Here is a 15,206-nt window from a genome sequence, read left to right on the forward strand (position 1 = left end):
GAAAGAAGGTGGTGTTTTACCATCCCTCTCAGCTCTTTGCGCTAAAAGACGTTTTTGCGGGAAATGTGTTCTGTGGACTAGTTCTTGGTAAACCAGATGGCGTTCACGTGTTTATCTTTCTTCTGTATGAACTACGTGGCATGATGTGAAGAAGATGCGCATTGTCCCAGGCATACCCACTCCTTAAGAAGACAGCAGGATTTAGCAGAGGCACAAAATTTAGAGAAGGTTTTATTTGCTGAAAAGCCAAAGGGAGATAAAGGAAGAGAAGCCTGGGGGAGAGAAGATGGATCTCTCAGTGCTTATCTTTCAGCCCACACAGTCACGTTATCACATCGATGCCCTGAATCTCCAAACCATTAGTCAGGGGCAGACTCTGCCGCCTTTGCTGGAGGCTAAAGCCAATGTGGATGTGTGGAAGTTTTGAACTCAGGCATCTAAAATAGGATGTTGTAAGTAAGATATTGTGGAATAGGCTGCCCAAATCAACTTTTATTCTTGCATGTAACTTCACCATTTCCTCTCCTTGTCCATCTTCTAATGGGTCTTGCTTACACATTAGAAACACCCCTGACTTCCCCGAGGAAGACTCTAATCATGTTCCTCCCAGGATTGTACAAGAAGAAGATGCTTTTGTCTTATCTTTTATATCTGCCTTATGGTAATGTCAGCCACCCCTTGATTACTGAAATTTCTTGATCAGCTCTGACTGCGGAGCTGATCACAAGTGTCCCTGGCATCCACTGCCTCTGCTCTGCTGGTGGTGTCAGCAGACATTTGATTAACTGCAGAGACTTGAGCACCAAGGGGATTCAAGGTGGAGCACGAAGTAAATCACATCTCAGGCCCTTCGTGCCTCCTCTGCTCCTCCCACCGGCGCAGGTGGGCTGCTGGCAGAATGGCAGTTTGAGGCCTTTGCTTGTGCAACTCACGCTGTAATTACTGCAAGGGTAGCTGGAAAAAAAAAAAAAGATCTGCCCACTGCGGTACAATACAGCTTGTCACCTGCAACATGGGTTTTGTAAGGTTTGAGGGCAAGAACATTTCACAAGATGCACTGTAAGGCTGAGGTGCAAAAAAGGCTATTAATTCAAATCAAATCCTGGAGATTGGCCTCACTACAGCGGTGGTGTGCATGGGAGGCATCTTGTGCTGCTCGTCTTTTGGGTACTAATGCCATAACAGAGGGCCAAGGGCTTCTTTCCCCTTGCTCCCACCAAAAAAAGCAGAGGCTCTTGCTTAGGAATCTGTGCTTATCTGCCCCTCCCTGGGAATATGGTCAGCCGTTTCTGGGTAGTGTTTTCTGTTTGCATTCCTTTAAACGAAAACAGTGATTTTTGGTTGTGGACAAAAGAAGAACTGTGCTGGCTTAGGGCATTAATTTAAGTGGATTTTACTGTATTTCTAAGGAGCATAAACGATTATTTGGTGTCCTCCCTTTTCCCTAAATGAAAATGTATGTGCTTTCCTTTAAAAATTTATTTTGTGTGTAAGTCACATAGTGATAACATTAAATGCGATATAAAGACAGTGATAAAACTGATTGTAACATTTATATATTTTTCATGACCAAAGTGCTTTGCAGCTGGAGATGCTATAAATGCATGCTTGCCACTGGGGGAAGTGACACACTCACACCGCAAAAGATGACAGCCATGTGACCCCAGGACCCCATCGATCCCTCTGGGCACAGGAGGGGCAGGGGGATCTCTAGGACAAAACAGGGGCTATTGGGAAGGTTGGGTGGCTGTTGCTGAGGAAGAGGCAGGACAGGGTGGAAAATACTGCTGGGATGGGGAGGAGACCCCGTGCAGAAGCGTCAGTTGATGCAGCAGAGGAGGAAGCGCCTGCCCCGGGTCTCCTCCTGCTGTGTCTCAGCTCTGCCGCTTCCCCCTCGCCTTTCAGCAGCAGAGGCCTCTCCACACTGGGGTCATGGTGTTCAGCATCACCCAACCTGCTCAGAAACCTTGGGTTTTCTGGGCGTGCACTGACCTCTGGGAGGAAAAGCAGGTAAAAACAGAGGAGGAAAAGCAGGTAAAAACAGAGGAGGAAAAGGGAAGAACAGGGAAAATGCTGCTATTGACATTTTCCCTAGGATTCTGCAGTGATTTTTTGTACGCCTGATGTGTTGTAACATGCTGACTGCCCTCTAGCCGTATCTTCTAGAACAGCTACAACTTGCCAAACTCCATGTCCTTTTATGGGGAATTTTTTTTTCCGGGGGAGCATCGCTATTCTCCCTTCTCACCCTGTGACTGAGGGTCCTCTGCCTTCCCTGGAGGCTGGCAGGATTGCACAGCACCTGCCAGAGCCAGCCAGCCCCGTCACCTCCGCTTATTCGTGGTGGGACCCCTGTGTGGCCATGGAAGGCGAGAAAGAGCTGAAGCACTCAGTGCGGCTAATCCTGCTGCAGAGCCTTAATGGAAGTCATGCACCGGTTGTACAGAAACTGCTAGAGCGTGTGAACATCACCGAATGGTCAGCCATGGAAAGGTCTCTAAATTGCTCTCCATTAGAGGGCATTCAACATTTGCACAGGCACAAATCTGCAAAGTGAATTTTTATTTTTTTTTAAATGTCTACTGACTTTTACAGAGTACGCACAATGAATATTAAATAAAGGGCTGATGTTCCCTAAGTCATTGCCCATTACTGCACTTCAGATGCCATTATGTGGCGTGACTTTTAAAAACTTTTTTTTTTAAAGGTCATGCTGTTTATGCTGCCTAATATATAATACAATTTCACTGTAAATTAGAAACATACTTTACAGCCTGCTGCTGTGCTTCATGGAGGTGAACAAAATTTGAAATCACCGGTCTCCTCCTCGTGGGGAAGCACTTGTGGGAAATATTTAATATCACCATAATCGGGGGGTTTTATGGACTAGTAATGAGCTATGGAGGCCGCCCTAGGACACCTTGCTGCATCTCCCGCCTGCTCTCTAGCCTCTCTAGAATATTTTCCCATTCTTGACACTGTTAAATTTGATTTTACTTTGCTGTTATAGGAAGTTTTGGGTAAACTGTAACATCACCCAACCCACAGCCATTTCCTTTAGCTACAAAGGCTCTGCTCAGCCCTGACAGGTTTCTCTCCCAGCAGATAAGCAGAGTTGACTTTCTGTAAGCTGAAATGGTTGCAAGCCTGTTCAATTCCTATATACACTAAATCTCTGGAAGGATTAGGTATTATATATGCTTTATAATAGAGCAACTTTCAAAAATGCTGTCCTCTTTCTTTCCATGTAAACTACAGCACAGAAACTGGATTTTGAGAGACGCGCAGCCTGATACCAAAATTCCCCCGTGAGGAGCTCTTCTGGGAGCCTGTATCAAAGGTAAGCAAATAAGTAATGCCGCGGATCTTAGATCCTTATTTAAAAAAACTTCAGATCGTGCATCGCTTCAGAAGGCAGAATACCAAAAAGGAGAGCAGCCATGGGGCACAGAACCAGATTGCATAAAAACACTGAAAGGTATTTTGGTCTCCCTTCGCTGTGTAACACATAATATGGTTGAAAAGGAATGGGAAGACTATTGAGAAAATACACTTTCTGATGCCAGCATGGTGGAGATGCCAAGTAAAGGAATTAAGCAAATAAACAAGGTTTCAGAGAGGCATTAGGAGATGCAGGAACAGTAACGCAAGGAGGAAACTGAGAAGCAGATTTCTTCCATCTAAGGGCAGAAGTTGTAAGCCTCACATAAAATGGAAGTTACATGCTTTTTTGAGAAATATGGAAAATAACATAAGTTCACATTCTCAAGGTCTCTTACCAGAGACTGATATATTCTAAGAATGGTGTTTTGACTAAAGAGGCAGGCAAATGGAGGACTGCGTTATTAAACACGCACTTGTTACCAAAGGGGTCTGCAGGGCATCAGCTGCCACTCGGATGGCGCAGGCACGGGGACTCTGGGGGTCGCAGAAGCCGAGGGGTGGCACCGAGCAGTGTCTCTGAAGCCAGTTATGTCCAGTCATAACAAACTTTACTGCAAGGGTAGACCTAAACTGAGGTACTGTCCTGATATATCCTTCTTGGAATATATTCCTGGTCCCTGTATTAGGAATGCAATTTGCCAGAATACTCGTGTATTATTACTGAGTTAGGAAAAGGCAATGTTTATGTTTGCAGGACTGATTTTTTATTATAAAGGCATTTTTTGTGTATAAATATACTATCAACATGGTCTGTAACATATTAAAAATACCTTGGAAAAAGCAGAAGAAAGAAACATTTCACGCACAGGCACAAATTAGAGAATTAAACCAACTCTGTTTCCTCAATTTCTCTGCTAGAAGAGACAGATAGCAAATTATTTTCACCTGTCAACAAATAAAAAGAAACCTGCTCAAAATTTCAGAAGGATAAAAAATTATACAGGTAAAAACTCTATGATATTTTTGTAATGAAGTTCTCAGTCAACACAACGTGACAGATTACTGAGAATACCCCTAGTTATTTGGTGCTGGTTTATTTCATGTAAATATTGTATTTTCCCCTGGATGTTGTTAAAATACAGGACAAAATCTTTAAAGGTGAGCAATCAAGAAAACCCCATACTACCATGGACTACCAGGGTGAGCATCACCTCGCAAGCATAAGAGGAGAACAGTCACAAAGTTCTCATTTCTATTGTACAGGAGTGCCATTTACGCAGTCCACCCAATGATCTTATACATCAGCGCCCTCAAAAGCCTGGCTTCGTAGGTAACTGTATTTTTCCCACTGTGCATCCTCTTCTCTTCAAGGGGTTGCTCGATGACAGCTGGGATGTTTCTTCCATAGAGCTCACACTGCTTCAGAAACTGAATGCACTCTTGAATGACGCTGTCACGTAGCATGATCATGTGCTTGGACATATTCTCCAGCAAGGACAGGAAACACCGTTTGGCGTAATACCATGTATCAGTGCTCAGTTTTTTGTTATATGGCTCCAGGCTTTTAATGACCCTTGAAATACCGAAGTCATAGTTTCCCTTCACACAGTAGAGGGTACCAATGACTAGATTGACAATGCAAAGATGGTAGATGTTTTTATCAGGATTATCATAGGACAGCTGCTCTTCTCCCTTCTCGATCTTCCTCATCAGTTCCTCTGCATCTTCATTCTGGCTTGTCAGGATGTAGGAAACGCAGAGGTTCGCTAACACAATGGCACTGACATCAAGAATGTTGTCATAGTGCTTTTTAACTATCGGTTCATAGAAGCTAATGGCCTCTTTATACTTACTTTCCTGCATGAAGAGTACGTGAGCCACATTGAGCTTCCACACCTCGTGTTCGTTACAGAACTCCACTGATTTGCGGAAAATCTTTTCTACCATTGTGTAGTTCTTCATGTCCCAGTAAATCTTTGCCTGGGCCATCAAGACAGGTATGTATTTATCCAGAGTCTCATCATACTCATTGACTGCTTTTTTTACAGCTTCATCATCCCAGTTTTGCCTAGCTTCCTGTACTTGCTTCGTGAGTTTTCTCAGCTGCTCGATCAGCGGCCCTGCTGAATCATCTAGCTTGTGGAAAGCCTCCTCAGGGGCAGTTTGACAAGTAATAATGGCATCCAAGAAGTTGTACAAGTAAGGTGTGAGCAGTTTGTAGGTCAGATGGGCATTCTCTGCCAGCACATCAGCTGCCAAGTCGTAGTACTGATGCTTGCAATAGAGGAGTAGCAAGTTTCCAAAAGTTTCTGGCGGACAGGGGTTCTGCAGCAGAAGAAACTGCAGTTTCTCAAACCCTTCAGTGGGCTGGCTGTCCATGTTCATTAGCGCTTGGTTGTGCAGCGTGACTGGATCCAGCTCCTCTTCAGCCCTCGGTGGCATGTCTGTGAGCGCCTCCTGGGCCGCTTTCAGGTTGTGCAGCTGGTACTCAATGGCCGCCTTGAGGTTGAAGGCCTCCACCAGGGCCGTGCGGTGCAGGAGCAGAGTGTTTCCTACACTGCGGACATCAATGCCCTCGGTGGTCATGCCCACGCTGAGCTCTGGGTGCTGGTGGATGCCACGCTCTATGATATCGGAGATGTGTTTGAGAGCAGGAGCATACTGCTTGGCTGCGTAGCAGCACAGCGCCATGTTGTAGGACAGCTCAGGGCAGTAACCCAACACTTGCATGGCACCGGCAAACTTGCTGCTGGCCTCTTCGTGCCGCCCCTGCCGGTACAGCAGACAGCCCAGGTTGATCTCGGCGTCAGCCCGCTCTGAGGGGTCCTCAGCTGCTCCAGGGCCACCCTCCGCAGCGGCGGCGAGGGCCTCCTCCACCAGGCTCTTGGCCGCCGGGAAGTCACCCTGGGCATAGTAGATAGCTGCCCGCAGGCGCAGGGCCCGGCCCTGGTAGGCGGGGAGGTCCAGCAGCGGGCCCACGGCCCGTAGGGCCTCGGCGTAGAGCCCGGCCTTGTAGAGGGCCTGCGCCTGGTAAAGCCGGTAGGCCTCCAGCTCGGGGTGCAGCGCCGCCAGCTGCTCGTAGCACTCGGCGGCCGCCGCGAAGTCCTGCAGCTGGTAGTGGCAGTAGCCCAGCAGGGAGAGGCCGCCCCGGGAGCGGCAGCTCTTCTGCAGCTCGCGGCTCAGCAGCGACACCGCCTCCCCGCACCGCCCGCCGCCGATCAGCCCGTAGACGACGGCGGTGTACTGCCCGTCGGGCACCGGCGCGGCCTCCATCGCCGCTGCCACGGCAACGGGCCCGCCGGGGCGGAAGCGGAAGCCGGGCCCCGCGCTGCCATGGCAACGCCGCGGCGGAAGGCGCAGTGGGAGGCTGCTTCCCCCGGAAGCGGGCTCTGCGCCTGGCCGCCGGGCACGCCGGGAGCTGTAGTGCCCGCGGTGAGGCGGCGGGCGGGCCCGGGCCGGGACACCGGCATCTGTGCCGAGCTCTGCCGCCGGCCCTCGGCCCGCCCGCCGCCCCTCCAGCGGGCTGCGGAGGCGTCACGGGCGGGAGTGCCGGAGGGTTCCGGCGTGGTGCCCGAGGGAGCGGCCGCATCCTCGGTGTTCGCCGGCCGCTTTCTGTACCCGTTCGTGCTTTATCTCCCGGGCCGTGAAAGGGGCTGTTCAGTGGCGGTTCCGCATTGGGTCACACAGTGTGCGCCTCCTGAAAACTCTGCCTGGGCCTGAACGTGCAAGATCAAAATCAACCCCTTTAATTTCTTTCTAAATGCTGTGTAACAGTTCTCTTCAGCAGTAAGTGGTAGCGTAAAAGCCCTAAGCTAAAGACACCGTCCTGGAACACGGGCGAGAAAGTACGCTACTGCTGTTTTGGACTTCTTGAACATGAAACTCTCCCTTTGCAGCCTGTCAGGATTCAAAGTTTGTCACGGCTGACGGAAGGAAGGGTGTTTTTGTACCTTAGCACAACCTGCCAGCTTTCCTGCAGCTTAAAAAAAGTAGAAGAAATTATTTCCAACTTTTCTGAAACTCTTTCAGCAACATAACTGTTCTTTGCAGGGATATTCCTCCCCACTGGTATTTATACTAAACAGTTATATGTCCGGTATCTCAGCCTGGATAACCTGTGTCATTTCTGTATGCGTAAATGGCTCTGTTACCGTCGCTAGATGAATTTGGTTTCTGGTCATTCCAGACTGATGTCAAGTGTATCCAACAAAGTTAGGTTTGCTCCCGGGCATGTGTGCTGCAAGCTCAGGTTTCAAAAACTGGATCTGAGCCGCTCAGTGGCACCTGTTTCCACAGCTCTTCAGTTTGCGTGACTCAGTAATCAATACATACAGCTCTGATTCATCCCAACGAGGTAGTTGCAAAGAAAATAATAATTAAAAAAAAAATCACAGCAAACCATTAAAATGATTTATTTATTTTTTTTAGAGAGACCAAGTTGTTAATTTCAAAAACATGCTTTAAAAAGCTGGATCAGCATTGTTTGATCTACTAAAGCAAAACAGTGAGGGTAATGGTCTTAAAATGCAAAAAGGAAAAGGATGCAGAAATCTTAGGTTATACATTTGGAAAGTATGTAGGATTCGCTTGCATTAGAAAATATAGTATTTCTTTGCATGTGTCAGTTGTTTGCCATAGGCAAAGGCTCAAAGCTGGTAATGGTATTCGCCACACAACTGTAAGATGCAGTGTCCAACGTGCTTATAAATTGGTAATTAAATACAAAGTAATCCAAGAAAGAAAAGGTAACAAGCAATATACAGTATGTGTTCCAATACTGGCACATTCAAGTGATGGAAATCTCTGGGGTCTCTCACTTCAGCTGATTTATACCTCCCATTTCATTGTTACGTTAGAAACCATTCACATGATTTTACTCTTAACAATCTTCTGTTTATTTGACAAAGCTAATTAAAAAAATGTCTTGCTCTGTATTTTCTTGCCCGGAACACTCTAAGCATTGGAAGTGTCTGTTAGTATGTTTTACATAACGTTGAAATAAACCTGTTCTAAAATTTCACTTAATGTATAAACCAGCTATCAATAACTAAAATTGTTTTAAATTTATGAAGGGAAAATAAGTATTTGGCCCATAGACTGAAACCCTCCTATTTTTCCACTAGGGTGAATTTACCTAAATATTACAAATGACATTAGGCACTGCTGGTTGCAGTTTTCAAAAATAGTTTGTGAGTACTAGTATTGGCTTTGTTGATAACTACAGGCACATTACGAGATTGCAGTGCACGATAAGAAGGAGCAATTAGCAAAGTCACCAGTCCAGAAAAAATGCAGCCGCTGTACCAAGGACACCATCTGAAGGAATACCTGAGCTAAAACAAAACATACTCCTCTACTCTGCAGCTATTTTCTGCAGGGCGCAAAACAGACTAACGACCTTCTCAGCAAGAGCCCCCGGCCCTGCAGATAGTAGGGGCTGGCTGTGACAGAGCTGCGTGGGGACTTCAGTGTCCAGTTGCCGCATGGGGCCTTGAGTTTAAGCTTCCATGAGCCACTGCTGCCTAACCTTCTCAGTGTGATTCTGCTTTGGAGCAGGAGCAAAACCGTGTCCTGACAGAAGCAGATGTCTACAGCTTGATCGTGTTCTGTGGAAGTTGTTCTGCTTCACCTGTCGGTCCCAGGCTGGGAGAAAGACAAACTGATGGGGCACTTTGAGGGGAGACTGTCTGATTTTACTACTCGAACTAGGGTCAAAGATACCTCTTGGGCATCTTGTTTTCAAGAGGTGGGAAACCCTTTTTTCTGAACCACAGGAGAGTTTCTGCCCCAGGTGCTTCTCACCTTGACCAGTGTTTGTATTTCTGGTGGCATCACAGCATCATGTTGCAGGGGAGGGCTTTAATCCAGAAGGACCTACTTATGAGCCCCTCCTGAGCTCTTCCACCAAAGCCTGTCTGCTCTGTGCATCTCCCAGGAGTGAAGCAGAAATCAGGGCTGTACCCAGTGAGTGTCCCGTCTCTTTGCTGAGCACACGTAAGGCTTTGGCAGGAGGGCAGGAGACAAGCCCACCCTTGTACTCCCCACGGGCTGGTGGGGAAGGTGTACCCACAGTTCGAAAGCCTATTCCAAATCAAGTACGATTTGAATGTCAGGCTCCTTCCTGATTACCTGATGCAATGCTAGGGCATCTATGCTTTTGCCTTTTTTGTGGTTTTTTTTGTGTTGGGTTTTTTTTTGGTGAGGAAAGGTTGATTTTGGTCAGCAGCCTCACAGGTGGGAATCCTGAGTGGAATTACTGTGTGGCCTGAGGATGGGGATGGGGATGAAGACCCAGGTCTTCTCCCGAGCATTTTCTGATGACAAAATGAGGGCTGCTGACTGGCTCCTGTGGGACCTCATGGCCTGTAATTCATGAGACAAGAAACCTGACCGAGTTCAGGCTGCAGCTAGCACTAGGCAGTAGGACACCTAGAAAAAAGGCATTGCCATTGAACTAGCTTGAGCACTTCTGGGGCAGAATGAAGCCCCTGTGACTCTAAGGATGGTCCACATGCTCACTGCGTTTTAGCATTTGAATTGTGAATGCTACAGCCCTCATTCAAGGCCACTGGGGCAAATAAGTGATGACTTGTCTGTTGCTGAGGCAGACCAGGTGTGTCGGGCATCTCCAGGGAAAGGCCAAGCAGTGCTTTACTGGCACTGTCCTGGGTAACCGGGGGTTCTCCGTCCTCTTCTCTACATGCCCTCCAATTTGTCCTCGCCTCTTGTGGACCTGTGTTTTATATGCATTCGCAGAACTAAACTGATTTCAATGGGTCTTGATCTCCCCTTGTGTAGCGGGCATGGAAACAAGTAGAAGATGGAGAATGCTGATTTAATAACCTACACAGTCATCTCTCCTCTGCAAATCTCCGAAGAGTTTGGCAAAACTGGCTGAAGTGCCAGGAAAATGTTTCCCTATCAGAAATAATGAAAAGCAGATACAATTTCCCTCTATCAATCTTGTAAGCGTTAGTTAAAAAGTGTTTTCCACCATCTTAAAATATGAGAAACCTGGAGTATGTTTCTTTACTGTACTGCATGCTTCCACAAAGAATCTTCTTTTTTTCTCGAAAATGGAAGTCTTTTGTGGATTCCTAAGCTGAGTGTTAAAAAAAATAATTGGTATAAGATATCTTTTTGTTTGGTGGGTTGGGGTTTTTTTAAGATTGAGCTATATCACTTCCAGAGCCCCAGCGCTGTTCTGAGATGCACTAGTGTGGCCCCCTGGTTTCAGCAGGGTTGCTTCGTTTTGCCTGAGAACAATTTGATAAAGATCTCGCCGTGCTCTCTCATTTTATTCCTTGTGATGGAGGAACAGAACCATAACATTAGTCAGCAGTTTCTGAATTTTGACCCACAATAGCAAAGATACCGAAAGACAGGAGAAATAGATGGAGGCAATTACAAACAGTCACTTGATTGATGGTTGACATTGTTAGAGCTTCAGCTGTATGTCAGGTTGCGGTGCTGCTGAATCCCCATCCCTGCCGGTGGGTGTTGCCATGGGCAACAGTGCACTGAAGCCAATAAAAAGGAGAGGAAATGAGGGGAGACTCAACCTTGGGGGAAGCTGTAGGGTATGCGCTATAAATTATGTTATACTTAGCAATATGCCATATCAAAATTCAGGAAAGCCGTGTGTACCTGCCGGCGGTGCTATGTCAGTTCCTGGTATCTGTTTCTCCCATCAAGTACGTGTTGTAAGTTCTGTATGGCTTGCTGCTTACTATCCTGCGTCTGTCTTTACTGAGGGAAGAAAGAAGTGGTAAAATAATAGCAGAACCGTTTCCATTTGGTGCATGTATTCACTGCTGTGCAGTCTGCATTTCCGCTCCTTCCCTGCTTCTTTCTACTAGAGAAAGGGATGTGGTTTGGTCGCGTACTAACAGATTGGTTTGAAACGGTACTGAACTTTCCAGTTATTCTCCTAGACACATGAATGATTAGTGGCACAGAGGGTTTTTTGGTTTGTTGTGGGTTTTTTTTAAAGAAGTGATCAGCAGATTTGTTGTTTCTGTTTGATTGTCAGACAGATGTAGTCAGCTTTTCAATGGCACTAACGACTCACTTTCCTTAGAAAGCAGGAAAGCTCTTTTTAGCATCTGGTCAGACGGGCCAAGTTCTATTCCCATTAAGTTGGTGCCAGTTCAAGGTGATTCCACTGAAGTAAATGGAGTTTGGCACAGGTGTAAAACTAAGCTGAATTCAGCTTTAGTTTCTGCTGCCAGACAACTCTATATTTAGAATTCCATTTGTCACGGAGTACAAAGGCTTTTTTTTCCTTAGGAGTTCCCCAGGAACTCGTAAGCCCTGCAACATGACTCCTCTTGTGTCTGGTCATGCAGCAGAGAAAGCACCCTCAAATCATAGATCACAGTTTTGCCACACTAGTGATCTTTGCACTAATGGAAAGAGACCAACTTTCAGGTAATACTAGCATCATCACACAGAACTAGACACGTTTGGGTTTGTGACCTATCATGTCTGATTAAATTTTTATGAACACCTCTACCACAGGACGTCTACATGAGAGCCTTGACTAGTGCTGTGCTAGCTGTAATAATAGCATCTCAAATTGTACTGAAAGAACTGCAAGAGAAGAAAGAGGTAGTCAGTCCAGTATGATGATATTCTTCCTCTCCACCATTTCAAAATATTAATTTCAACTGGAAATTTTACTAGAAAGGCTTATCCATGGTCAACTTTTCAATGTAATATAAACCTGAAGCACAAGGCAACAGATTTCCTTTTTTATTTGTATTCTATTTTCATTAAAGCCCATTAATCTTTTCCTTAGGGGACACTGTAATTTTTTTTAAAAATGAATGTGTTAAAAGAGCATTTTTTTTAAAGAAAATAAAAGAAACGCCTCTAAAATTACCATGCAATATTTTACCTTTATGCAAACTTTCCCTTGCTGAGAAATTTACTGCATTGTTAATAGGAATTTCTCAGGGAAACAGGGACAGGTTGGTGTTTTTAAAGATAATAAAGTTTGTTTTTAAATGTAGCAAAGGTAGGCAATTCTAAAGGCCCTGATCAATCACTAAGAAGCTTTGTTGTAAAAAAATACTTCTTTAGAATACAAAGCAGGCTTTTCAGAACATTCAGGCATAAAAGAGGAGGGAAGAGTGAGAGAGGAACATCACAAAAGCAGGCATAATTGATTCATAACATGTACCGAAGAGATGCAAAACAACAATGTAATTACATACTATTCTGTTTTCCTGCAGCTCCTTGCATATGAATTGACCAGCTTGCATCCCAGTTCTGCTCTGTATTATTAATTTTATTAAGCTGTAAGTTCTTATATTTCAGTCTGTTGTCAGCTTTACAGATTTTTACAGCAGCAGTTGAAATGTGGGGGAGCTGAATGAATGCTTCTTGTGCTAAGTCTTCCGTGCCGCTCCAGATACCAGCACCGTCTCACCGCAGGCCTTCCTTTCAGTCCCACTAAGCCTCCCAGTAAAAGCAAACTATGCTGCCGTCAAGATAATATCCAATCAATTAAGCATGTCTGTGAAAGCATTTCCCAAAAAAATGGTGGGCCAAAGATTATGAAAACCTTTCAGACAGCTGTTATCGCAAAGCGACACTGACATTTGCAGGCTTAATTTATGTCTCTGAGAGACATGGTAAAGCTAGAGGAAAAGCAGGATGAGGATGCTGCCTGAGAAGGAAGTCTTTTTTGGTGCAGCTCCTCCCATTTACCTCTATTTACTGCCACGGAGTCCAGCATAGGCTTCAGTTTCACATTCAGCTTCACTAGACACTGGAAGAAGATTAAAAAAAAAAAAAAAAAAAGGGATGAGAGAAAACATATTGACAGTATTTCCACTACTTTGATATACGGTCCAGGGAGTAACAGGGTAAAAAGAGCTCAATCTGCACCATGCCCCTGCCCTCCTCCCCCCCAAGCTGTAAATTCTTCTGTAAATAAGCTTATTGTTCCCATTGAAATCTCTTTATCATACTTGTTTTACCTGAGGCTTTAAGTAAGCCACCAAAAAGGTCAAAAAAAAGCACATAAGGTGGCAGACTTGCTGCTCAACTACTTTAGCTTTCTAGTAATCCTTAAATATAGTCCTGTTGAGTGAGCATCCCCCCAGTGCCTGAGGCTGGTTGCTGGCATCTATGAGCAGGAGGTCCACTGGCTGGATGACCAGCTGGACAAAGCTGAAATAACCTTCAGATTCGCCCTAGGGCTAGATTCTTACTGCCCATAGATGAGTAAACCACAACAGCACTGCGCTTTCCAAAGCTGGCAAAAAAATTCCATTTCTGTGTGCTCAAAATAAAAAAAAATAAATTGTCTTTTTAGATTTCACTGAAATCACCTGCTTTCTACATACCCAGTCCAAAGCTCACAGAAGTCAGTAAGAATCTGGTTTCAGATGGCTTTGAATCAGTCCCCAAATTATAGAAGTCCTGCACACCTTTGCTAGAAGTTTATTTTACCTTCCCCTTGAGTATCAAGTGCTTATGTGGAAAGCCCACGAGTGCTTCACTTGGTTTTGTCCCTCCATTAAAGAGAGCCAGAACCTCATTAACAGCAGCACCCAGATGCGAAGAAAGGGTTAACCAGTTACCTCCCCAGTGCTCCTGTAATGTGTCCTTTGGGGACAGAGGAGTATTATTCCTTTGCAGCTTTTTTGATTAGCCAGAAGTGGGTTTTGCTGAGAGTTGTGTCTCATGCTTTCTTTGACGGAAACTGTGTATTTGTCATTTGAAATAAAGGGTTAGTGCAAGATAAAAAAAAAAAAATTAATGACAGAGAAGACAGGAAAAGTTGTTCTTGTAAAAGCGTAGAAAATTATAAGGAAAAGAAAGGGAAGGGGTAGCAGGTACCTTTGCAGTTGATAATTTTCATTATTTGCTTTAAAAAGCAGGGTTAACAGCAACCGCTTTAAATGGTCCCCAGAGCCCAGACACCACTAAAGAACTGGATTTTTTTTTTATAGCTAGTCTGCAAGCCATGGGAGCTTGGTTAGCTGCTGAAGTAAGTCTTGGTAGCTTTTTAATTGAGCTATTATATGATAATTAAGGGTTAATGGCCTGATTTTAAGATGTGCTGAAAACTTGCGATTTCAGTTGACTTCAGTAGAAAATATGAATGCTCAGCACTTCTGAAAAATCACGCCGTGAGTAAGAAGCTGATTTGGGTGGAACTCAGAGCAAATCCGCTTGAAATTATTTCCTCAGAATATGGCACAGACCAGGCAGATGATTTTGCAACCCTGGGCCTGGGGTAAGAGGCAGAGTTTACTGCAGTCTCTGCCCATGCAGTACTGCTCGCTGGGGACAGTCATTCCACTGATAGAATGGACGTGGATTTGTAACATTCCCACCACTGTGCCTCAGAACTCCCCATTTTTAGCTCTTTATTTCAGACCACTGTATATTCCTCAAACCTGATTTGGCAGAGTCCAAACCAGAGGGGCCATAATACATTATAAACACCTGAAAAGCTCGCTGCTGCTGTCATTGGCGCCTGCATTACCACCGCCAACTCAGTGTCTAGAGGTAGCACCTTAGATATTCAACTCTTGACAGCAACTTATCACATCCTTTCTGTGCAAAGACAGTATCCATCCACTGGTAGTTAAGCTTGCTGGTATTTCTTAAATCTTGAAAGAGTTTTTGTGAAGTATTTTTCCAATACTTAGATTTTAAAAAAAATAATAATCAGTGTTTAAAAATCAGTGTATTTCAAACATCTCTAAGTGCAAAGACAGCATTCTGTGCTCACACCCCATCAGCCCCAGGGTCTGTTAGCACAAAATGCAGTACAGGCTGTCCCCGTCAGAAATGCCAGACCT

General features: G+C 45.2%; 2 protein-coding genes across 2 annotated transcripts in view; both read right to left on the reverse strand.

Moving 5' to 3' along the window:
• Positions 1–4,140: 4,140 nt before the first annotated feature.
• Positions 4,141–6,700, reverse strand: LOC134518962 (intraflagellar transport protein 70B-like). The gene has a single exon (XM_063342385.1). The coding sequence runs from the start codon at positions 6,655–6,657 to the stop codon at positions 4,657–4,659; it is 2,001 nt and encodes a 666-aa protein (XP_063198455.1). The 5' UTR covers positions 6,658–6,700; the 3' UTR covers positions 4,141–4,656.
• Positions 6,701–7,785: 1,085 nt separating this feature from the next.
• PDE11A (phosphodiesterase 11A) overlaps positions 7,786–15,206 on the reverse strand; it is a 142,857-nt gene continuing 135,436 nt past the window's right edge. Inside the window, exon 20 of the mRNA XM_063340503.1 lies at positions 7,786–13,159. Within this exon, the coding sequence (XP_063196573.1) occupies positions 12,998–13,159 (162 nt within the window). The 3' untranslated portion in view covers positions 7,786–12,997. The remainder of the gene's footprint in view (positions 13,160–15,206) is intronic.

The sequence above is a fragment of the Chroicocephalus ridibundus genome, chromosome 7 (assembly GCF_963924245.1).
Source record: "Chroicocephalus ridibundus chromosome 7, bChrRid1.1, whole genome shotgun sequence".
NCBI lineage: Eukaryota > Metazoa > Chordata > Aves > Charadriiformes > Laridae > Chroicocephalus > Chroicocephalus ridibundus.

Bases quoted from the DNA above. Each gene is read 5' to 3' on its own strand.
- LOC134518962 (XM_063342385.1), bottom strand. From the start codon at position 6,657: ATGGAGGCCGCGCCGGTGCCCGACGGGCAGTACACCGCCGTCGTCTAC.